The following is a 24,235-nucleotide window of genomic DNA, read 5'->3' on the forward strand; positions in this document are numbered from 1 at the left end:
ATGAAGGATGAATTCTTGCTGCAGAATTCTCCACAGAGCAGAAGGGAAAACAACAGAATAGCTCAACAGTTTTTAAATGTCTCTCTCAGATTCTCAAGGGGCAACAAAAAGAGAGAAGCATGACACCCATCCTTGTCTTGCCTCCTTTTTGGAGGGGATGTCAACCACTGTCTCAAGATCATGCAATGAGACAAGAGTTGGAAGTAATTTAAGTGGGCAAATGTGGCACATCCTTCTAACAGTCTAGCCACAACATCTTTCTGTTTTTATGCTGCAAAGAACCCTCCAGAAGAGCAAACCTCATTTGGATACATACACAGTATAAACAACATAGGTATGCAAACACACTTTGTTAAAGCTTTGACACATACACTACGTGATCAAGTAATTTTAATGTGCATGTAAATTGCATTCCACAACTTGGACCCTACTCATACCAGGCAAGAAACTTCAAGCCCTGACAGTCCCAACTGATGTAATGAACAAATTAATTCTGCTAAAATTACCTTTAAAAAGCCATTACCTGTATTTCAGATGAGTGGAAAACACTAGTAAGAATTAATTAAAAACTTGTTACATGCCATGTTTACTTGGCACCTGCCAAGTAAAATTCAATTGATAAACTCTTTTTACAACCATGCTGGAATGTAACCATATAGAGTACAAATAATCCTTTACACACGTTTCCTAAGTCAGAAAGGGCCTGACCTTCATTATATAACAAAATCTGGTTAATGATTTCTTCAAAATCTATGTACTTTTAGAGATGATACACTTAAGAAGGCAACTTACTTTGATGCCTCAGATCAGAGCATACATTCCCTGGTGTGGCATTTGAAAATTGCTACAACTCCTTTTATGTAGAATATTTGTGGAAAAATCATGAAGGTATTTATGCAGTAGAAATCTGAACAGAGGCTTAGGTAGGGTTCCTGTAAGTTTGCTTTACAGCATCTACCGATAGATTGAAATGACTTTTATTAACCAACTTGAAAAACCTCCACTATCATCACCCCAGCAGCAGCAACTCAAGACCTCTGGAAACCATTATGGCTGGTGCAGAAACAGAGTAAGTAATGGCCCATTATAACCACTTATGGAATCTTAAACATCTTTATTTAAATAGTCAAAATAAATATTTGATAAGGCATAGCTAACCAAAGTACCACAACATTTATTTTTTTAAGCACAAATGTCAAAGGAACACGAGTGCCACCTCCTGGTTTAGGCATGGAAACACTCTGGGTTGTGCTTACTGCATTCAAAACTTCCAACTAGATGTAGAGGTTTTTTCCTCTCCTTTTCTTAAAGTAACTTCATCTTCAACATTCACAGAATGCAGTAAGAACAAAAATAATTAAATGCAAGAATCCAATAAAATTTGCTTATCTTTAGTGCCTGGAGCAAAACAGCCACATACACTCTTCACAGGTACTTTCGCCCAAATTTAACTTCACAGATGGCAATCCTATTAAAACACAGGAATGACGACAATTTTAGGTAAATATTCAAGTGCAGTGGCTTGTAATTCAAGAGGCAGTCTTGGAATCAATGTGGAGTATGTTCTCACGACTCTTTTCTACCCTAAAAAATGCCTTTATTAATTAAGTGAAATGTATCCATCTCCTATCCAGGAAGTGACAAAACCTAATAAAGAAGGGCTGAGAAATTTACTACAAATGGCACAAAGAACTGCAGCCCATTTTGTATCTACTGCAACAGTCAAATCACAAAGTTGTTGAGAACATAGGGATAAAATACAAACCACTTCAAGTTCCAGCCCTGCACGTCAGCAGCTGTGCAGGGGTAAAAAAAAAGTTGACTTCATTACACACAACCCCCTCAAAACTGCATCACTGTTATGTCAGATCCATTTGGTAACAACTACCAACAATGTTCTTTCAAAGCAACTTTAGAAGCAATTTAAGAAACAAATCTGCCCCAATTCAAGTGTTGCCCCCACTGCAGATAGACAACTGCACCTTCCCTGTGTTTACAGGAGTAAAGACAATTTGCCAACACTGGGTAAATGTTGGCTCTGGGTCTCTTGTTTCCTCCCTATAATCAGTATGGTCTAGAAGTACCTGAGCCCACATGCTGGGAGAAACTGCACTGTGTTAACTCTGTGTGGCATTGTGTCCTATGGACTCCTAAACCTTGCCTCCCAGCATTTCAGCTCTCTGTGCCATTTCACACTTGCACATACCCACATAAAGGCTGCTTTTCTCCACAGGCTAAGAAGCCATTGCTAGACTAAATGTTTTAATTTCCCAACTCCACACTCTTCTTCTGTATACTGACTTGCTGTAAACCAGGATCATAATCCTCAAGTCTTCTGGAATACATAAACAACTTATATATTTTTTTAAAGTATAACCCTTTGGAACAAAATGCATTCATGTGTTTAATGTCCCAGCAAACCCTCACTCTTGTTAAGAAGGCAGACAATTATTGCACTTGTATCCCACAGCAACACACACTTCCAGAAGGAGAACCACAAGTCTTTCTGCAGCCACCATGCCCATACTTTCTCATCCCAAAGCAGCACAGTCCACGATGCATTCATCAGCACTTGACCAATTCCTTGTTTGGCAAAGGTTCTGCCACGACTTCATCCCGCATGAACTGCTCCTAAAGACAGCAAGCAGGGATTTAGGCGATTTACATTGGTTTTGCATCTTTTCTACCTCACAAACACCACGACATACACCCAGGCTGGAAAACAGAGTGATTATAGCATGAATTTGTCTCCCAAAACACGAAAGCCGTAACGTGGTCAGGAGGTGAGAAAAGCTGCCAGGGCTGCTGGAGTCAGCCACAGGAGATCTTCACATCAGTGATTTCATCCCCTCTGTATCCTACCCCAAGCCCACGCAGGTAGACGCGTCTTTATAAGCCCAAACACGGCAGCAGGAGATCAGAAAATCGAGAGACCAGGCAGCAGATGTAGCTCCAAACCAGGCATTTCTAAACGCTGCCCGGCGCTTCCCGCACGGGGCGGCGAACCGGGCCTCGGAGCGACCCGGCTGGAACCGCGTCCGACCGCCCTCCCTCCGCACCCACCTGGTCGTAAATGACGCGCAGGATCAGGGAGCAGCTGGGGCAGGTGGCCACGTCCTCCCCGTTCTCCAGGTCCTCCTGCAAAAGCGCCGGGAGAGCGGTCAGGCCCCGCCGCCTGCCCGGCCCTGGGCCGCACCACCCCGTTCTTCCCCCCCAGCCCCGCCCGGCCGCCCCTCACCCGCGTGATGAGGAATCGGTCCCCGCAGGGGCACGGGTAGCTGTAGGTCCCGGTCTCCTCATCGTACTCGAAGTCCTCAATCTCCACTTCGTCGTGGAACACGGCCATGCCGCCGGGGAGCGGCGGAGCCGGGCCGGGGCGGACGGGAAGAGGCGGCGCCTGACGGGGCACGAGGGCGGCGCTGCCCGTGACGGGATGCGGCGGCGGGTAGGGGTGGTGGGGAGCGGGCCGGGGATCCCGGATGCCAGGGAGGGCCGGCTGGGGAGGAGGAGGGAGTGGAGGGACAGGAGGGTGAGGGGCGGCGGGCTGAGGGGCAGCGCGTTCGCGTCTTCCCGGCTCGCCCTTCCCTCACGGCGGGAGCGCCGCACGCCGCTCGAAAGCGGTGGCCGGGCCGCCCTCTGCGGCCGATGGCGCTGCCGCTTCCAGCCCTGGCGTCTTGCCCGGCGATCCCAGGGGCTGTGGGGGAACGGCCGGGCACTGCTGCGAGCTTGTCCTTGTCCCTGCCCTGCTCCTTGTCCCTGCCCTGTCCCTTAGCCGTGTGCTTCCCGTGTCCCTTGGCCGCCTCAGTGCCGCCCCGCCCCAGCTGGGCACAGGCTGCCGCCGCCTCTTCCCTACCTCACCCGCCTCCTCCCGACGCTCACCGTGTTCCCCTCAGTCCCTGGAAAAGGGGGAAAACCTTGGTTTCTTTCATTGCTTTTGCAGGAAGGTCTGTTTGTCTAAAGGAGTGTTTTACTGGGAGATAGCTTTTGCAAAAAGGCTTCCTGTGCTGCTTGCTTCAGTACCCTTGCTGCCCGCCTCTGCACTCTCTTGCATTAACCTACCTCGTAATTTGCATTTAAGTGTGATGTGAGTGAACTAAAAGTAGTTCTCCCTTCAGACAGTGTCGTGGGATTGTGGGACAGAAGAGATGCAGACATATATCTCAACAGATACTAACCCAGGGCCAGTGGATCAGAGGGGATGGAGAATAAATGGCTCTTTGGTTTTAAGTGAGGAGAGGAAGAAGTCGTGAAACGTAGCGCTGGTTTCATTCCGTGGAGCAAAGGAGGTTTATAAAAATATGTAAAGGGTGGGTGCCAAGAGGATGGAGTCAGGCTCTTCTTGGGGATGCCAACCACTAGGACAAGAGGCAGTGGACAGAAACTGAAGCTCCACCTGAATGTGAAGAAGAACTTCTTTACTGTGTGAGTGACCAGGCACTGGAACAGATTGCCCAGAAGTACTGGAGGCTTTCTCACTGGAGATATTCCAGAACTATCTGGATGTCGTCTTGTGCCCTGTGCTCTCAATTGGCTCTGCTTGAGCAGGGAGATGAGACTATATGACCCACTGTGGTCTCTTCAAACCGCTGTGAAAAAAGAGGGTGTTTGGAGTGGCTGCTCCTGTACTGGCTTGGGTAAGGTGAGAATAAAGGGAGAACATCCCACCTGACAGGAGCCTGGGAAGCTGAAGCACAGCGCTTTCATGGAGGGCAGGGAATTGCCAAAGAGCTGGATGAGTGAAAAAATCACAGAGGTGACAGATGGGGGAAAAGCTGTTCACAATTTGTAATGGCATGAGTCACGCTTGTATGTGGTAGAGGACAACCAGGACTCATTAAAAGACAATTAGGAATTTATTGGTTGCAGAGTAAAAATTGCAAATTATTTTTATTGTGTTTTTCATGATTGGAAAGTGATGATAGTAAAAATGGAGCAAGTTTCTTGAACTATGGTTCAAGAGTTATTTCTAATTTGGGATGGAGACTCAGCCTTCAAGCAGTTGTATCAATAGGGTCTTTCAGCTGTGACTATAAAATTAGGCTGACATTTCTTTTGTTTCCAATATTATGTATTGATATTGAACTTCAGGTTGGTTGGAGATGTAGGTGTCTATACCCATGATGTGCTATGTGAAAGAGTCCAGATCATAAAGTGATCTCATGAATTTGAGAAACTGATTTTTGAGCACTCTGGGTTAACAGATAATATGCCAAGGCAGAGGAATGGGACTTCATTAGATGTGTATTTTGTATTTTCCTAAAATATTTTGAGATTGTTAATAATTTTGTTATCAATAGTGTCTACACATTTGATGTAGAAAGTGTTTTTGCTTAAACAAAGTATGTTGATGTTTTGCTTAAACACTTAAGTACACTTTAAGTACTCTGTGATGCCGTGGAAAAAAACGTTAAAGTAATTTTGCTCCCTGGGGGTAGAAGACTTTTCAGTAATTTCATTTTTAAAAGTTGCAAGCTGCTGTGGAATTAAATGCTGTAAAACTATTAAAAATTATGGACAGTTAAAAGCTGCAAGAAGTATTTCTTATGCTTGAAAATGGGCATTTTGAGTAGTGACTGTAGATGTATTCCATTTCTGAGCAGCCTAATTTGTGGAAACTCTGCCTTCATTCATACAAGACTACAAACAGGACAGATTACTAAGTGACCAGCCAGTGCAGCTGTTAGTGAAATCCTGGAGAGTATTGGCCTGATTAGTTATCAACAAGCTGGATCAGTGCCATTTCAAGGGATTAGAAATGAAAAACATTTTGAAAATAAGTTGCAGGCGCTAAAAGAATGCACAGAAAGATATTTAAATGAAAGTAAAATATTAATGATTTAAAGAAGCAGTGGACTGCATCATGGGAATAAATATCATTTGATAGGTGATTGATATATGATAGTTATGCTAATCCATATTAGGAAAAATAAAGGCAGATTTACAAGGAATGAGAAATATCTCTTGGCTCTCTATGAACCTATTCCTACACTTGAAGGGTAGTTCTGACTAACCTTGAATGTTGTGCATGTCAGTTCAGCTTTCTCTGTCATAGCTGTTTGAATGTGTGGTTTTGAAGCTTCACACTGTGTTTCTACTGCATGCATGTGAGTGTCCTCCACTTTCTTCACTCTTTAGAGATGTATTATGTGGGGTACATGGAAGTGTGAGGGATTAATGTAATTTTAAATAAGCCTGTGAACAAACAGGCTTAATTAAAGTTTATAAAATTCTCCACCCAGGACCTTTTCTTTACCAGTAGAAAGGGAAAGTCAGTGTTTGATCTTTCCTACATGAGTATTGTTTGAACATTTCAAATCACAGATATGCTGGCAGGAAGGCACTTCTGAGCATCATCCAGTCAGAATTTGTGCTTGGAGCAGGACACTTGTTCACACTGGATTAAGCCAGTCCCAGGTATTGACCTCTGTCATGACATTTCTGCTTTCCAACCCTGCAGTTTCTCAGTTCCCCTTTGAAGGGGAGCTCTACTATTCTAATCTAGTATCATCCACAAGTTTGCTGATCATAGAATGGCCCAGAGGGAGACCTCAAATATCATCCAGTTCCAGTGGCCATGCCATGAGCAGGACACCTTCTGTCTCATCATCCAAGTTAGTGATAAATGTATTGACCTCTGTCAGCCCCAGGGTACTCTTACTGTTCTAGCCAACAAGTGAGGCAAACTTGAAGCCATCAAGTCTTCACTTCTGTCTGCCAGACAAGTTTTAAGCCCCTCCAACCACCCATCTGGTCTTGGCTTACTGATGTGTGTGTGCTGCAGGGGCTGGTGCCAGGAGCCACAGGACACTCAAGGTGTGCTCCTGTCCCCTTAGCTGTGTGACCAGACCTTTCATCACCATAGCTGTTCAGGTTTATCAAAGATAACCTGCCCCTGGTAAATCTGAGTCACATCTTCCTGATTGCTTTCTTAGCTTTCACCCAGCTTAGGGGGCAAGCTCTGAGCATTTTTCCAGTTACTGGGATAGTGCTGACTGGATGTAAGCATTGCTTTTGCTTCTCTTAAAAAATAAGCACATGTAAGTCTTTTCCCAGTCACTTGGAGAGTGTGTGATAAGTGTTTTTCAGGGGTAATAGACACTTGCCTGACAAGCATGTCAGCTGTGTCTCTTAGCAACCTTGAGTGTAACCCATCTGGCTCTGTGCATCTGAGTGCATCCAGCACCTCTCAGCAGGTGCTGGCCCTGCTCCTGCTTATCCCTCTCCTTCCCAACCACCACTGGTACAAGCAGGGGTCTGGGTGCAGGCTTTGTCTGTAAAGACTGAGGCAAAGGGAATGTTGAGTACTTCAGCCTTTTCCATGTCATCTCTGACAAGGTCCTCCCCTTGTGAGAGACTGAGACATTGATGCTCAAGCAATTGCCCATTTGGAAAAGCTACAGGGCTGTGCTGAGGCCAGGTTTGCACCCCTGGACTGAAGGAGGAGAGGTTTGGGTGTGTGGTGGGAATGCTCTGATCTGCATAAGAACAGCCCAGGTGCAGGGAGGGTGAGCACCACCAGCAGAGGATGATCACAACAAACTGACCTTGGTTTAGCAACCAGCTGGGTTTGAGCCAGGTGAGGGAAAAGGCCAGTGAGAAGCAGGTGCTGCTGAGGTGGGATAATGCTGATTATCCTGCCAGAGTCCCCCCTCACACAGCTGGGCCAGCTGTAACTCTCCCCTCCCAGGGAAGGGATCAGGACACACTCGTGTTCCCAGCTGGGCCTGAGGGTGTTCATCCCTTCCTGGGGGCAGACCTGGCTCAGGTACAGCTGGCATGGCTTAGAGGGTGACATGACCCATCAAAGACCCCAAAGTGCCCCCAGACCCATTTCTGGGGCCTTCCACCAGACCCATGATCCCCAGTGTTGGAACAGACAGGGTAAAACTCCCCCAGGGAGGTGCCTGGGTGTTCCCACCTGAACCTGAACAGACTGAACCCATTGAAATCTATGTTTTGTGGTCTTCCCTCACCCTTATGGATCAAATGTCCAGCCATCATTTTGACTAAGTGAAATTGCAACAGTCAATTCTTGTCACTGGATCCATGGTTGGTGATATCTTTCCACTGTCTTCTCTTATCCTTCCTTTCTCTTTCTTATGTATTTTCTTAAGTGATTCTTTTATACTTTTATATTTTTTCATTTCTATAGATAATAATTAAAAGGGCTCTGTACCTCATTTTCACTACAACCAAATTGTTCTAAAACAAACTTGCATTATACATATATGTATATATATATATATATATATATATATATATATATATATACACATCAGTCATTCAGTGTCATTTCACTCTGCTCTGCCCCAAGGAATCCATTAACCAGAACCTCACGATGGATGCACATTTTCACTTGTTTATGAACTTTCATACTTTTAAAATTCCCTCTCATTATACTTTGTTGCTAGTTTTAGCTCCAGCTGGGCTTTGGCTTTTCTGATTTAAGGGAAATAAAAGCTGGAAATAAGCCATTTCAAACACTGAATGCTTCATTTAACAAATATTTACGATTTTTTTTCAGGAACCAGTGATTCTGAAGACTGCCTGATCATGATGGCTCGTGCTACTATTTATGTGGGTTGCACTGTTCCTCAATTACTGAGAGGTGCTCAGAGCAGGATTTTTCCCTCTCATTCTCCATTGGGGGTGTTGAGGCACTCTGCTTTTTGTTACTGCACAGGCAATGGGTAGGTTATCCACTTCCTTGGGGTTTTTTTAAGAGTGCCATGGTAACACTCTCAAAATCAAACTGACAAATTACTACAGACCTATAAATGCTTAATCTAACTCCCAATTATATATTTGTATTTAATTCTTATTTAGATTTGTGTCATCTGTAGTCTGGATTACACTGGTAAATTGTTATGTTAATAGAAATTCATATCAGTAAGGGCCAGTAGCACAGCTGTCAAAATTACAATTATCTTTGTTTGCTTTTTCTTGCAGCACAATCAAATCAAAAAGGAAAATGGATCATCTAGAGAGGACAGCAAATAATTTTCGACAGGAGGTTAGTGTTCTGTTCTTTAGGATGCAAGTAATTTTAATTTTTATGCTACAAGGATAATTATATTGGATAATAATATTCGATTTTTAGGCTCCATTTTGCCTTCTGCTGGAGTCTGGTTTTCTTCTTTTTCTCCTCATTTTTTTATATTTGTTACTGGTATAAAATTAGCATATTTAGTGCTCAGTGGGTGAAATGTAATGAGTTTTTAAGTTTTTCAGTGATGTTATGCTGCTTACTTTATGTTGGACAAGAAACTTAATATATTTCTGGCCAACTATGGATTATAATAAGTTATGAAAGCACATGGATATCCCTCATTTCTAAACTGACTTCTCAGATTTTTAACTGACTTCTTCAAATTCTTGTTCAGGCTTGAGATTTTAAAATGTGGAAAATGTCCTTTTATAACATAGGAGTAAAGGCAAAAAGTAGACATTTTGAAGGGAGAGATGATAAAAGATCTTCAGTTTTATCTAGTTTAATTCATAAATACAAGGAAGATAAAGCATTGTTCTCCATCAAATCCAGAAGGGCTTATTCTGGATCTCAGTTTTGAGCAGCAAGTATTCTTTTTCATAATGTTCAGGGGGGAACAGACTCTTGTACTTCACACAGATATTTCCTTTCTGTAATAAGCTGAAGTGGATGCCCACAGATGGAAACTCACCACACATCTGTCAGTGTGTGTACATGAAATCCTTCTCTGCTGTTTTTCCCTAACTGTAGTGGAGAATAAATCACATTTTTCCCAAGAGGAAGCTGGGTGCAGGGGATATGTAGGAAACCCCCAAGAGAGAAGATTCAGCCCTGTCTGACCTGGGCTGTAGATGGATGAGACAAGTGCAGCCTGGTTCTGCCTGTCACCAGAGCTGTGCCTCAGCTATTCCCACTAATGCCAGCTCTTCCCTGAGTACAGATCAGTGCTGCTTGTGGACATCAGCTGCTCTGGTGGATCCTGTTTACCCCAAAAAAATGGATGTAGAGACAGGCACAGACCAATGCATTTTCTCTTTTGCTTCTGATATGAAAAAAATGATGGCACTTCTGAGTGGTGCAGCCATGGGGTTTTTTTATATTGATTGTTTGGCTTGCTTCCTTTCTCTGCTCAATGTCAGTACCTGAAAAATACATGGAAAATGGATCCTTGTGAGGTGTTGGAAGCTCAGGGTTGGTGCAGGGAACTGTAAGGCACAAGAAAGAGAAGGAAGCTGTATGAGATAGGTGAAAGAGCAAGACTCAGTTCCTGCTACTGCACATTCTCTGCATATCAGAGGATTATGCTGTTTCTTTTTTTAATGCTTGATTTATTCTTTGTTGCTTTGTTTCTGACCACTTTGAAATCAGTTTGTTTTAAATCCTCTGCTTGGTTTTAAATTCCATATAATCAGCAGTTGGCTTCCCTCAGCCAATATTGCCTTATTTGGCCATTTCAGTCCTGTAAAAGATGAAAGAATCATAAATCTGTGTTGCATTACTGTGAATGCTACAGACCATTGCCTGTTGAAGAGTGATAATGGCAAGGAAAAGTGACTAATGCTTTCTTGAAATACAGCTGCAAAATCCAGAGTCCTGTGCCCTCCTCTCACTGCAGCCTTGCTCTGACCAGTTGGACACCCTTGTGATGGACCCAAATACTGGCTGAATGTCTTTGATCACCCTGACTCAAATTTAATTTTTGAAATAACTTTATACCAATTAAGAATTAAATTTCAAATACTCTTGCAGCTCTCAGCCAAATAATGAATTAAAGAGGGCACTGAAGAGTAAAGAAGGGAATGAAGTCCAAATTTAATGTCCTTTTCTTGCACCTCTCCATCAGAACAACCACTGAAGTCATGTATCTGACATTTCTCTTGTTAACTTTGACTGCATTCCTCATTTAATACTGTCTGCTAAAGTGGAACAGGAATCCATTCTACTTCATTTTAAATTAGCAAATGTCCTGCTGTTTAATGGGACAGGGAACATGTTCAGATGTTGCTTTAAGAATAAATTAATTTCCTGACATATGTTTTAAATTACAGCATAGTTGCTTAAAGTGAAATTTTTTTTGATCTGTTTGATCTTAGACAAATGATAAATGGTAGAGTTGTGGTGGTATTTTGAGTATTTCCTTGTGTGGTAAGTGACATCAGCATTTTAACAGTAAAATCTGTGTATTGCTGTGTGTAGAAAATACTTAGGGCATTGCTTTCTTTGTAGAGGAAAAAAGGTTAATATTCATAGTCCAAAAATCCTGAAAAGGAGGGGCAGGGAGGGGATGAAAATCTATGTTACACTGATGGGCATCAAAGAATTTAAGTGGGGTACTCATCCCCAATGGTTCTTTTTGCAAACTCGGCTTTTCATTTTTCATCTTTTTTAAAACTCCCTAAAAGTAGTATTAACTATGGCTCTGACATCCCCTACCATGTGGCTGCCAAACAAAATCTGCTCTGGTAACCAGCCATGAGACCTTGTGTCTTGGTTTCCCTGTGCTCATATGGATGTAGCGGATAAATGCAGTAACACAAGGCTTGTTGGTTTTCTTTCACTGATGCATTAACATTAATGCATAATCGTTCAGTAATGCACTTAATTACTTAAATTAATCTAGATCCAGAAGTGTCCCTGGGACTTCATCTGCAACTGATTTTTTACAAGTCTTTTTTCTTTATATCAGAGATCTTTTTACTTTGTTGCTGGAGGATGCAGGAGTGTGTGTCTTGTGTAGATGTCTGAAGAATCTGCTCAGTGATAACTAGCAATCCCCTCTCCTTAGAGCTATGTTCTCTTCAGCTGAGCTAAAGTAAGTTTGTTTAGAGTCTTAGAAAAGTCTGCTCTCCATTCAATGACTATTTAAGTGAATCATAGAATGGTTTAGGCTTGAAGGGACCTTAAAGATCATGCAGTTCCAACCTCCTGTCATGGGCAGGGACACCTTTCACTGAACCAGGTGGCTTAGGGCCCCATCCAACCTAGCCTTGAACACTTCCAGGGATAGATCTATTTTTGTTTCATCACCTCAGTGAAAAATATTGGTGCTGTAGGTAATGAAATGCCATGGGTAACATGGGAAGTGATGGATGTCTCCCACATGGCTTCTAGAGTGCTTTTGCTGCAAATTATATCTACATATCACAATGGCTTCTTTTCCTTCTGCTAGGTAATTACACAAGCAAAAGTGTGTGGGATCACCAATGAATCAGAGACGGTCAAAAGGCTTCGTTTGGCAATTGCAAATAAAGATTTTACTTTCAAAGCAGGACAATGGTAAGATCTTCTGGTGTATTTGAGGGGGAAATTACTAGAAGTCCACTATAACAAAGTGATGAAAGGTTTCTGGTCCTTGGGCCTTGGAAAAAAGTTGTTAATTTATATACTACTATGTTTTCTTATTGGATGCTCTCCAAAGAGCTGATATTTGGCATAATTTTTAAATGGTCGTTATAAAAAATGCTAATATTACTATTAAAAGGGCAGAAGTGGATATTCTTTAAATGTTCAGTTATAGTGTTTTGGTGTTTTCCTGTGGTTTATTATATTACATTGTTTCTTCAGGAGTACTTTGAAGTTCACCGCACTTTATTCTGTAGGCTGTCTTTATTTACAAGTTACTTTTACAGTGGAGCTGAGACTGCTGATTTGTAAATTACTTAATTTTGGTTTATTTCTTCCCCTTGAATTTTCCACTCTGAAAATTAAGCCTGTTAAGTCAGATGAATATATTAATATAAATAGACATATTTGAAAATAAAAATCTTGAATGATCAAGCCTTTGAAACAATTAGCTGTTTGTTTAAACAATTTTACAGTTGTTTTTTTCCCAGGGAAGTAGTGGATTTTCATGTTTGTCTTCCTTCCTTGTTAAAAATACTCTCACTCAGTAACTTGTTTTTTCCCTCTTAGAAATTAATTTAAAACTAGGAGTAGTTGCTTTTGGCAATGGACATTTAAATGTTCTTAAACTTTTTATTGGCTTTGGCCATCTGAAAGTGGTTTTGTTGAAATCCAAGTATAGCTGCTGGGGTACTAGCAGCATATGTTACTCATGGAGTGTTAATATGCTGGCTTTTAAATTTAGAACCAGAACACAAGATGCTGATTAGCAATAATTTGTTTGTGAAGTAATTTGCTACAGTTTTTGCACATGTGCAGTGACTCATATTAAATTCTTTCTTGCCAGTACTTGCAACGTACATTTACCCTCCAAAAATGTTTTTGAAATTACCATGCTGGAAACTGAGAGCTTTAATTATAATTACTCTTCTTCATTTTTATTTTTCCTTGAAAGTGTTCTAGTGCTATTGTAAGGTACACCCCAACTTCTCTGTACTTGTATCTATAAACTGAGGTTGCATTTTTTTGATGAGCAACACATTTTTCTGAGCAGAAAAGGCTAAGTTGGTAGAATTTGCTATAGTAAGATGTTACAGTCAAAGATTGTCACTAAAATGTTTACATTTTCTGAAAATGTTCTAGTTATTGAGTTTTTCAGAAGCAGAAGTGAATTTGTTTTGCAAGCACTTTGGCAGATACTGGTCTTTATCTGACTTCAAATAATAATGAAGAGACTTGTTGCTGTTACACCTTTTGATTTACTGAAATATGCATGTTGCAAATACTTTGAAGAAGTAGCTCTGTGATTTTAGTGTTTCTGTGTAAGGTTTTCTGTGTTGCTGTTTAGGTGGCCTGGAAAGGCCCAGGGAATTCCCAGGGATGGCCTTGGAGAGCTGACGCTTCAAAGGACGAGGAGAGACTTCTGATCTTGTCTCGGTCTTGGTGTTTATTAATTGTTTATCTAAAAGATTTTCTTTCAGCCCGACAGAGGTCTGCACAGCAAGTCAGCCATGGGCACACTCCCCAAGCCCCCGGGCGGTCACTTATCTTTATACCCTAAGTTACGTGTACAATATTTATCATTTTACTCCAATACCTTCTACCCTTATTAACCGGTGCACTTTTAGTAATGACCAATCCCCAAGTGCCACCATCACCACAGAAGATGGAGGCCAAGAAGAAGAAGAAGAAGGACAGGACACGCCCCAATTCCTCCATCTTACTTCTTTAGACCCCCCTGTACCAAAATCCTAAACCCTGTGTTTTACACTTTAATTAACTTATCCCTTCACCATTCACCCAGTGGAATCCCCCCAGTCCTCATACAGGTCTCATCTCCTGTGTAGGATCAAAATCCTGCCACCAGACACTTCTGGCAACATTCCAGGATTCCCGAGCCCCCCAAGGGTGGTCTCAGCCTCTCTGCACCTCCATCCTGAGGTGCTGAGATCCCACATTTCTGATCTCTCACTCCAGCAATGGGTAATTATTACTCATTTCTTAAAGATATGGTTTAGGTGGGTTTTAAAAGAAGGGAAGTAAAAAAGCACCCTGAGATCTCTAGTTTACATCTATTTGTGCCTCTCCTTGTGGTGGGTTTTCTTCACTTTTTTCCCTTCTGCTGCTCTTTTCTCTTAGGCTGTCACATTTCTTCAGGAGCCCTCTCACCCTTCCTAACATGGCTGAGACGAGCCATCAAAGCTAGTCCACTATAAGACAGTAAACTGTGCCTTGAAATCTCTCACAGTTATGTACTTGGGGGAAAATGCATCTGCATTAGTATTTGGGAAAGGTAAAAACCATGTTTGATGGTAAAAAAGGTAAAAAACATGTTTTGCAATAATGTTTGTGTGTTTCCCCACCAGGCATGGATAAGGTTTTCTTTACATGCCAAGGAGAACATTTGACTTGAATATAAATTATTACTTTACAGCCTAAATTCTCATATTTTTCGTTAATTTAAGTAAGTTGATCTTAGTAGGAAGATTATTTTCCACCAGAGGGAGGTAAAGAGCTTCAGCAGCGCCGTGAGATGTTCTTTGGCAGGATAAAGGCTGCAATTCAAGAGTCAACCTTTCTCAGCTGCCAGAGCCTGACTGTCAATAAAGCTGGGCCCCACAGGTAGTGGGGCTGCACAAACTGAGGACACTGAAATAAGCTTGTCATTTTTTTTGGTTGTAGACCATTCTTTTGCAGTCAGGTATCTTTATGCACCATCAAGATATTGTAAGCATCAAGTTAAAAATGATATCACACTGTATGCATTCTTTGAGAGAAAGAGATTTTTTTCTTCAAAGGGTGAATTTTTCATGGAGTAAACAGATTTATTTTTTTTTTCTTCAAAAAGTGGTGAACTACTCAAAGTGCTTCTCTCTTTCCTCAAGCATTTGTGGTGTCTGTGAAAAATACAGCCTTGCTGTTTAAAGAAAATACCTGTGCAGTAGCAGTCAGTGTTTATTTCTTGTTGCATCCCCACTTAACTAATACTGAGCCAGCCTAACCCAGGCTAGAATTGAATACGGGTTTCTGGTACCTGGCATTGTTTATCAGCGTGGCTGTTTCCTAAGGGGACCAGCACAACTGCTTATAGGCATTTGGTTTATTGTGAAATACAGTGCTTTTGTTATGTGCTGTAGAAAGCAGAAGCATTTAAAGACTTATGGAACACAGAGGAGTGCAGATGATAGATCATAAACCAACTTGTAATTTTTTTCTGGATTCTTTGGAAGCCTCATCAAGGCTTATCAAAGCCCTACTTCTATGAGACCGAATTATAGTTCGTATATAGTAATGGCTTGCCTTCCATACTCTCTACTGGCTGGTATTGCAGAAGCTTAGCCACATGTTACCTTCTTATCTGTACAAACTCATGCATGGTTTGCCTCTAAGCTGAAAGAAAAAAACTGGGAATTTATGCCAGTTCAATTTCCTATAACCTAAGAAAGCGATATCTGCCACCAGAGGGAGCTGCAGTTCTGCTGCCAGCTGTGGACTTCTTATATGGGAGATTTTTTACATACTGTCGGTTTTATTTCAGGTATTTCATCTGCTCAAGAAAAGAAAGTGTTTAATATAAAGTAATTTCCATAAAATTAGAATGCCAGTCTTATGCTTGAAAATTGAAGAGCCCATCAAAGGGATCAAAAAGAGTGGGAATTAAACTACTCTATCAGACCATAATTATGTTTTTGTTCTAATATGCAATAATTGATTTTAAACACTTAGAATTCTAGTCTGTTGTGAAATATGGCATCTAATGCTACAAGCAGAATGGTTTGGAAACCTTCTAGTTTAGCAAACATGATGACAAGGTTCTAGAAGAAAATAATTCTAAGGAAATGGTGTTGTTTAAGGTTAACTCCAGTTTTGGAGAAGTTACTTTACAACAATGAAGATGTTGTAAAGGAAAGATAATTGAAACAAAGGCAGCCACATTATTTTGGCTATTGCTGTCCATGTTTGGTGTTGTGGCTTCTTTTTTAAAGTTCCATGTCTGATCTATTTTTAGGGTCGATTTCTTTATTCCTGGAGTATCTGTAGTTGGGGGATTCTCAATATGTTCAAGCCCTGGCCTGTTAGAACGAGAAGGAATACTGGAGCTGGCAGTAAAGCACACTGCTCATCCTCCTGCTCACTGGATTCACACTGAGGTAAATGAAATTCACTGGGAGATTGGGCTTGCTCACTTTTTTTGAGGTAAAGGGGGTGGTGTGTGTTTTTAGACCACTTTGTGCTATTAACTGCAAAATTCACATTGACTTCTTTAAGCATTTTTGATACAACATAAATCTTAAAACCTTTTGTTCAGTAAGGGACTAAAATTGGATGTTTATATGGAAATGTGGTTATTGTGATCTTTTGTCACCACTGGTGCTTACAGTGGACTTAAAAGTGATATTGTAGTTAGTGTATATAAAGGTTCTCACTCCTTTGGAATTAATGAATTTTTGAAAAACCTCTGTTCTAACTTACATCCCTGAGAACAGGCAGTGTTACACAGTATAAAGTTACCTCTGATAACCTTCCATAATCCCTGATTATTTCTGTAAAGATAAACTGGGGATCGTTTACAAATCACAGATAGATAGAGATTATTAAAGGGGAGCCAAGGAAGATACTTAGATCAGTTCTTCTGAAATGATAAAACATTTCAGAATATAGTATTCTTTTAAATGCACAGTATTTTTATAATAAATACATAACATAGGGCTTGGGATTTTCGCTGTATGAAAAGTAAAGTCTGAGACTTGGCCTTGTGGTGTTTTATCATTTACCACATTTAGTTTGTCAGATGAGTCACATGTTTCATCAGTAATCTGTCCTATCAACTTTTTTTCTTTTCAAAGTCTCTGGAAACTATTTAAGAATTTTTGATGTTGTAAATCAGTTTTTATTGTTGAGTTTTCTGGTGGGATTTATAGGATAAATCTTTAGTTAAGGGGTAACCTACATCAAACCTGATGCCATGGAGAAACCTCCAGGGTATACATGGACTCTTCTAGCTAAACAAAACTGCATGCTTTTCTTCAGGAAACAAGCAGAAAAATAGCAACCTAGAATTCAGAAATGTTGTATATATGGTGACAATACTGGTGCTTAATTGTTTAAAAATTGTCCTAAAGGAAGTTGGTATCTCAGGTTAAAAATGTTATGGGAATAGTTAGCACTGATTTACTCACTGTATTTGTGGTTTTAGAGGTATTTATTTCTTAATATTACTGTATATAAAATAGTAAATTTTAGCACCATGTGTTTTATATAACTTGAGGAAGATGTAGCCTTTTCTTTAAAAAGTAGCCATGTGATGTATTGATTGCTTCACTTTTCTGCCTGAGCTGTGTCTATAAACTAGGCTAAAGGACAACTCTTTCTCGTGTTAGTAAAATAGAATTTTACTATTTTTTCTTAGTATACTAACTTATTGTTATCATTGTCATGGCCAAAGCATGGAAATATCTGGAAGAGTGCTTAAGAGATTCTCCCCAAATCCCATGTCCAGTCTTGAGGAACTATGGCTGGTTAAGGGGGCAGATGTGAGACTATTTCTCCGTAAAATTGCTTATTTCCTCAAAGGGTACCATATTCTGTGTCCTCCTTAGGCCACATGGATCTGGAACACACATGGGTTTGTGCTTCTCTAGACCAGAGTAAAACATGGTGGGAAAGGCTGGCAGTGTCCATCACAAGGGAGAGAGAAATCAGTTTCAGTTAATGAATGCTCATTGCCCTACAGTATGCTGGAGAGACAATAGTTCTGCAATAATTAAGAGAAGCAAGAAAGTTGTTGGGTGTTTTTAATGATCATGCTTGCTATCCTAGGAACCCCTGTGTTCTATGCAGTACCTGCATCCAAGGGCCTCCTTCTTGCTCCTGGTGGAATTGTTAAACATTGCACCTTAGCTGTCTGTGCAGCCTTGGTTAATGGAGCTCCCTTTGTTTCAGTTTACTGTTTCCTGCTGTGAGAAGAATTCTTTGGAGGAAGTGTTTTCATTCTCTAAGCTAATTTTTCAGCAGTTCCTATAGCTTCTTTTTCTCTTTTCCATTCCCACCTTCCTTGCTTTCCCTATCCTTTTCATTTTATTTTTTAAAACCTGTACATGGCCTAAGTGCTCTTATTTGTTCTGTCAGTATGCAGTGATGTGGAAGAACTCACCCGACCTCTCTGTACTGCAGCTTCACCCTTCAGACAGGATGCACTGCTGCTTTACCAAGGAGATACTGACCCAAGTGGATTTTTTTGTTGTTGCAGCTTTTGTTTTCCATGTATCAAAAAAACATGCTTGGACACATTTCTTTAGAAAATAATTTCTCACATACAAGTGAAGAGTAAGAGAGATTTTCTCCTGATTTTTCTTCTTCTAAGTCCCTGAAGTTGCAACTGCAGAAGTGATTCTGCAAGAAGTATTCTTGTGGATACTTGCTTTACTTCTGAATGGTTTTTAATTTTAAGGAGTGGGAATGGGAAAACTTTCTGTATATGCAACTTATTCTGACCTTCAGTGACCTCACAGGAAGGCCTTTTTTAGCATGAAGTTGCTTTTGGGTAGAAATGTGATTTCACATGTTGAGCTTGAGTTTTCATAACCACACATTGTTGTTGGAAAACTGTGAATTGTTCCTCTTTCACCTCTTATGGGGATAGGAAGGGGGAGTTACCATCCTGCCTTACCATAAGACTGAAACTTTTCAAAGTAGAACTAGATCCCTAGAGACACTGGGTTACTTCAGATAGTTAGAAAATGTGTGTATATTTTAAAGTCCTTCTGTTTTTTCTTCACTGGTCAATTAAAATAAAAATCACAGCCCAGCAAACCATGTGACTGGGATGCAAAAGGAGTAAGATTTCAACTTCTGCATTTAGTTCTGAAATTAAATATCTTCTTTTCCATCCTAGTGTACTCTTGACTCAGAAGTGGCTCTGCGAGTGGGAGGTGATTTCTTCTTTGATCCTCAGCCTGGTGACTCCCCAGTAAACCTAGTGCTGATAGCAGGGGGTGTTGGAATTAACCCATTGTTTTCTATACTGCTGCATATAGCAGATCTTCATGGATACCAAGAGGGTAAAGGAAATAGACACAAATTGGGAACAGCAAAGTTGTACTACAGTGCAAAAAATACCAGCGAACTCTTGTTTAAGGTAAATCAAAAGTTCTTTTTAAAAAAAACAGGTCTCAGCTATTCAGCTGCTAGTGTGTACATCAATGTTACCAAATTCTTGAGTCCTTGTGTGTAAGACACTGTACAAACAGAGACAAAAGTCACTTCCTGCCTCAAATCCCGTGTGTGTTTTGTTAACTACTTATGCCAGTGTACAAAGTAAGGCTGTTACTGGACACATCTGCTCCCATTGATTTTGATAAGTCAACTACCCCTGAATTTTACTATATCCCTGCAATTTACTGTGATCTTGTAAGAGCATCATAGTATACTAAAGGTTATATATATATGTATATACACACTAATAGTCTGCATAGTGCTGTAATTCTGTAACCACATAGTCTAAGTAGAGATTGTATTGAATGTAAAGACTAGAAAAGAATAATTCTATCCAAAGGAATACTTTCTAAAATTACAGCAGAATTTTATTGATAATATATTACTTACTAATAAGTACTAGTGTATGAATGAATTTATAGCTGCTTTTAAAACTGCTTGTTTTACTGCAGTACTTCATCAACATTTACTCAGCAATTAACAATCAGATGTCACATTCAGCCATTAAGGTTTATTGACAATATCTTAGGGTCAAATTAGCACAGCTTCTGTAAAGAAGCATCCAAAATGATTTATGGGTTTTTTAAGTATTGAAAGCTTTGACTGTAAGATGAAGAGATGTCATGATTCCAGAAACTGTGTATAGGATCCATCACTAGTTTTATTTCTGTACTTCTATCATGTTTCTAGATATGGATATACTTTTTTCTTTGAAAAGTCATTTGTTTGTTTCTATAAGTAGAATAATCTGCTCTTCCTTTTGCCACCTACTGATCTTCCAGTCTGTTCTAAGCATGCACAGGTTTTTCCAGTGCCAGTGCTGACATTCCTGGCATTCACTTAAGCAGTTTTACGACAGCAGAACTTTTGCACTGAAGCGTTTGGGACAAAAGAGAAAACAGTGTCATGCACAGTGCTTAAAATATATCCCTCTTTCATTCTTCATATGTCCCTCAGATCCAGAATGTGGCTGTCAAAATTCTTCACTTTTGTGCAGAGGACTGAGGAAACAGAATCCCTAGCAGCCTTTATGCTGTTGTGACAAACATCAGCACAGATGTGTACAATCTCCAGGAGGAGCTGCTGGGTTATCACTGATGGTTTGGAGGATGTGGTCCCTGAAGGAGCAGCTGTGTATGGGCTGACAAGGGCACAGGGAGATGCCATGGTGGGGTCTGATCCTCACTGTGCTCTCATGTCACAGGCTGAGGCACTGGAAACATCCTTAGTGCAAATAATGAAAGCAACAGCACTGGGGTACAAAGACAGCGAGTCAGTAGTGGAGGTGCTGGTGGAACACTGTACAGCAGTGGCAATATGTGCTGCTCTTCATCCCATGTCTTTTTAGGGATTCAGGAACAGATTTTTTACAAAGTAAACACTCAGAATCTTTCTGGGTTTTTTTGTTAAGCAACCCAGGGCAGACTCAGTGCAGTAACTACTTAACAAGCAAACACTTAATAAAATGAGCAAATTTACCTAGGAATTATTTTTACTTCAGAATATTTTAAAGAATTTCCAGTGTCTATTCTAGCAGTGAAAATCCTGTATAATGCAGAATCTAGACAGTAGCTAAATCTTAATTTCAGAACTAACTACAGCATCTGACTAACATATTCTTTTTTTCCTGATTTGAACTGAAGCCACTGGGGGTTTAGTGGTAACTTACCACAGCTGTGACTTAAGGAACTGAAAATTAGTTTATACTTTCTACTCTGGTAAAAATAACATTAGCATTACGTGGTAGTTGGTTTTACTTGGGAACATAAGACACTAAAGGGTCTAGTGACCTTATCAGATAAACCAGACAAGACTTAAAAACTTCTTAACTAATGGTAAAGACATACTGAAGGGGTTTTTTTAAATGGAAAACCCCTGTGGAAGTAGAAGGAGGAAATACTGAGAATTCATAAGGGGAAGAAATTGGGAAATGACCTAAGTGGATCTTGAGTCCAAATCTTACAGATTGTAATCTATGTTAGAAAAGGAGAGAAGCACTAACATAGCTGGCAGGGTATTTGCATTCCAAGTGTGGGAATTCTGTGTATGTGTGCAGGTCAGGCCTGTGGAATCACACCCATCAGGTTCTCACTGCTGAAATGCAAAGTGTTGGCTCTCAGTAATAACCACTGGCATTCTGGGACTGTGTGCATACATCTGCTTTGATTTAATGGCCTGTGGTGTAAGCAAGTGTGTTTAACATTACAGAAAAATATTCTTGGTTTGATGAAGGCGTTTCCTGGAAAGATCTCGTGTTGTTTCCACGTTACCCAGCAGCGCTCACAGATCTGTAAAGAACTGCAGCCACACATCACAGGTAAATGGCATTGTATAGAGATCCTGTCTGAAGCCCCAGTTTGATTACATCCTACAGGATGAAGCTGTGCATAATCACTCAGCATTTTTACATTTAAAGCTTCAAAATTAGATGTGAGTTAAACAGTTTCTCTGTACTTATTCCACTTTGCAGAAAACTCTTTGCAGTTTTTTTCCTCTGGTAATCCTAAACTTTACATGGGTATTTCCCACTGCAGACTTTATTCCAGAAACTATTAAGCAAATGCTGTTTACTTTCCTTCCTTAAGGTGGGATTGATGAAGCATGAGCTGACTGCTTATGAGATACTTCACCATGTTTCCATGTCTGCTGTATTTGTGTTAGAGATACCTATTTTTAATGTGAATTTGGGATTTTATATGTCTGTAAGCCATGTTTCTCTTCAGTGACTAATACCCTCTGCATTCCAAGTACAAGCACTGATCTAAATCCCCAGAAAAAAAATGGTTTTGGAAGCCTTAAATCTCAATACCTATTATCCTGGAATAGGCCAGGCATTTTTAAGAAATGAGTGCTTGAAATACTTCTAACCTTCAGACACTGTTTTTAAAGTGACTTCAGAATTAATATTTCTGTTCTCATTTCCTACTTTTTTTCTTTGTCAGAGGGAAGAATATCTGAAAAGGATCTAGAGAAACACGTATCTAATGATACTTCATGGTACATCTGTGGTCCCCCTCCAATGATAGAATCTATATCCAAGCTACTCACTAACATTGGTGTTCCTAGAAACCGTGTTTTCTTTGAGAAATGGTGGTAGTGACACCTGCTGAAGAGAAAATCATAGTATTTTTTCCAGTGCATTTTGATAAAATGTACAGAGATGGACTATGAATTATTTTGAAGATTTTAATGAAGATGTCCTCAATGATTATCTGTAATACACCTGTAATACAGTGCTGCTGCTTTGGGGAAAGAAAAGTGATTTTATATTAAACACATTAACTGTTCTGGTTTTTTGATGGTTTGCCTTTTCTTATGGGTAGCAGCATGTTTTCACTTTATATACTTGTCCTGTTAGTCAGCTTTTAAAAGACTTTTTCAGTGCCTGATTCAACACTTGTAGAGAATTAGTTGTGCAGCAATACCAGGTATGTTTGTAAGGATAATTCAGGCCACAACCTCTGAATCTGAGTCAACACACTTCCCCCCCAGTTCTATATAATGTATTTACTATTTTTATAGAAGTGCTGCTGTGTTGTGACTTCCTTCTCTTGCCACTTCTTCTCAAAAGAAAAAACCCACCTTTTATGTGGTTTATGTAAACAAGTTAGTTGTGTTGAGAAAATATCTTTCTCATAATCCTGTTTAGCCCTGAGATGAAACTGTTGAGTGCAGCATTCAGAGGAATTCCTCCCCTGAACCTGTATCCTGTGCTGAGGTTGTTCTGCCAAGATTGTGCTTGCATGGGTTGTGTCCTCAAAAGCAGCACTGGCCAGCAACAGCTGAGCTGGGAAATCTCCACAGTCCTGCTGCATGAAGTACAGAGCTGGAGGGGATTCCAGCACATACTGCCTGGAGAAAGGTCTTTGGAGAGGTTGGTCATGCAAGGCATGAGTGTACCTCTAGGTGTACTGGCCGATACCTGAGCCCTTCCTGAATGACCCTTCTTTGTCCAACTTGTAGAAAAACTCATCATAGAAATTAGAAGACCAACAAAGTCTATAATGAGTTTTTAAATTATCTGCATAGACAGTTCAAGTCCTTAAGTAGCAGAGATTTCTCCTGTACACTTGAAGACCTCAATCAGGAACAATATCAAAAATACTAAATTCATATTGACTTAGTAAAAATGTTAAATGGATAAGGCCTTCCTTTGTTAGTGGCTCCTTTCCTTCAGCTACATTTCAGACATAGCAAACTAGGTAATGCAGCACGTTCCTTGCCATCAGTGTCTCCCAGCTCTGCCTTAATAGGGGCTGCAAAGACACTGAACCACCAGCCAATCCCCAGCCTGTTGCACTTGCCTTGGTGGGAAGCACTTGGTTTTTCAAGCATAATGTCCCTGTGGCTGCCTAAGGAGGCCTCAAGCCCAGCTGTAGCTCTCTCCCAAGAAGTCATTTCAGCTGCAGCATACTCCAGTTCCACCCTCTTTTTCTCAGTCTGGTGCACTGTACAGCCTGGGGGCTGCTGACTGCCACAAGTAATGATGTGCACCTCATCCTCAGAGTGCAGAGAGGCAGCCCTGCTGGGAAAGGCCAGGCCTTGCTTTGAGTGCAGCACAAAGCTGCTCCTGGGACTGTGGCAGAAGCTGATAAACAAATGAAATAATGCCAGTGCTTCCTGGGTATTGAAAGGAACAGGCCATACCTTCTGCTACTCAGCACACACAGAACTTAAAGACAGGCTCAA

At 40.7% G+C, this 24,235-nt stretch overlaps 2 protein-coding genes across 5 annotated transcripts; one reads left to right on the forward strand and one right to left on the reverse strand.

Moving 5' to 3' along the window:
- Positions 1–1,094: 1,094 nt before the first annotated feature.
- On the reverse strand, positions 1,095–3,451 carry DPH3 (diphthamide biosynthesis 3). Its single transcript, XM_059474346.1, has 3 exons — positions 3,239–3,451; positions 3,064–3,138; positions 1,095–2,631 (listed from the first exon to the last, which is right to left on the reverse strand). The coding sequence occupies exons 1-3, from the start codon at positions 3,344–3,346 to the stop codon at positions 2,566–2,568; spliced, it is 249 nt and encodes an 82-aa protein (XP_059330329.1). The 5' UTR covers positions 3,347–3,451; the 3' UTR covers positions 1,095–2,565.
- OXNAD1 (oxidoreductase NAD binding domain containing 1) lies at positions 3,270–22,833 on the forward strand. Of its 4 annotated transcripts, none has more exons than XM_059474325.1 (9): positions 6,333–6,414; positions 8,525–8,690; positions 8,950–9,013; positions 12,159–12,265; positions 16,341–16,482; positions 19,227–19,263; positions 19,369–19,469; positions 21,755–21,863; positions 22,489–22,833. In XM_059474325.1, exons 2-9 carry the CDS (start codon positions 8,554–8,556, stop codon positions 22,641–22,643), a joined length of 852 nt encoding a protein of 283 aa, XP_059330308.1. In that variant the 5' UTR covers positions 6,333–6,414; positions 8,525–8,553; the 3' UTR covers positions 22,644–22,833. The 4 variants fall into 4 exon arrangements, with proteins under 4 accessions (XP_059330299.1, XP_059330308.1, XP_059330316.1 ...); XM_059474333.1 differs by having other exon boundaries at positions 19,372–19,469; XM_059474316.1 differs by lacking the exon at positions 6,333–6,414 and adding an exon at positions 3,270–3,445 and having other exon boundaries at positions 19,227–19,469.
- Positions 22,834–24,235: the final 1,402 nt, after the last annotated feature.

The sequence above is a fragment of the Ammospiza nelsoni genome, chromosome 1 (genome assembly GCF_027579445.1).
Source record: "Ammospiza nelsoni isolate bAmmNel1 chromosome 1, bAmmNel1.pri, whole genome shotgun sequence".
NCBI classification, from domain to species: Eukaryota; Metazoa; Chordata; class Aves; order Passeriformes; family Passerellidae; genus Ammospiza; species Ammospiza nelsoni.

Bases quoted from the DNA above. Each gene is read 5' to 3' on its own strand.
- DPH3 (XM_059474346.1), bottom strand. From the start codon at position 3,346: ATGGCCGTGTTCCACGACGAAGTGGAGATTGAGGACTTCGAGTACGAT. The intron at 3,139-3,238 runs GTGAGGGGCGGC...GCGCTTTTGCAG, and splicing joins ACCGATTCCTCATCACGCGG to GAGGACCTGGAGAACGGGGA. The intron at 2,632-3,063 runs GTGGGTGCGGAG...TGCTGTCTTTAG, and splicing joins TGCGCGTCATTTACGACCAG to GAGCAGTTCATGCGGGATGA.
- OXNAD1 (XM_059474316.1), top strand. From the start codon at position 8,554: ATGATGGCTCGTGCTACTATTTATGTGGGTTGCACTGTTCCTCAATTA. The intron at 12,266-16,340 runs GTAAGATCTTCT...ATCTATTTTTAG, and splicing joins ACTTTCAAAGCAGGACAATG to GGTCGATTTCTTTATTCCTG. The intron at 19,470-21,754 runs GTAAATCAAAAG...TTAACATTACAG, and splicing joins CCAGCGAACTCTTGTTTAAG to AAAAATATTCTTGGTTTGAT.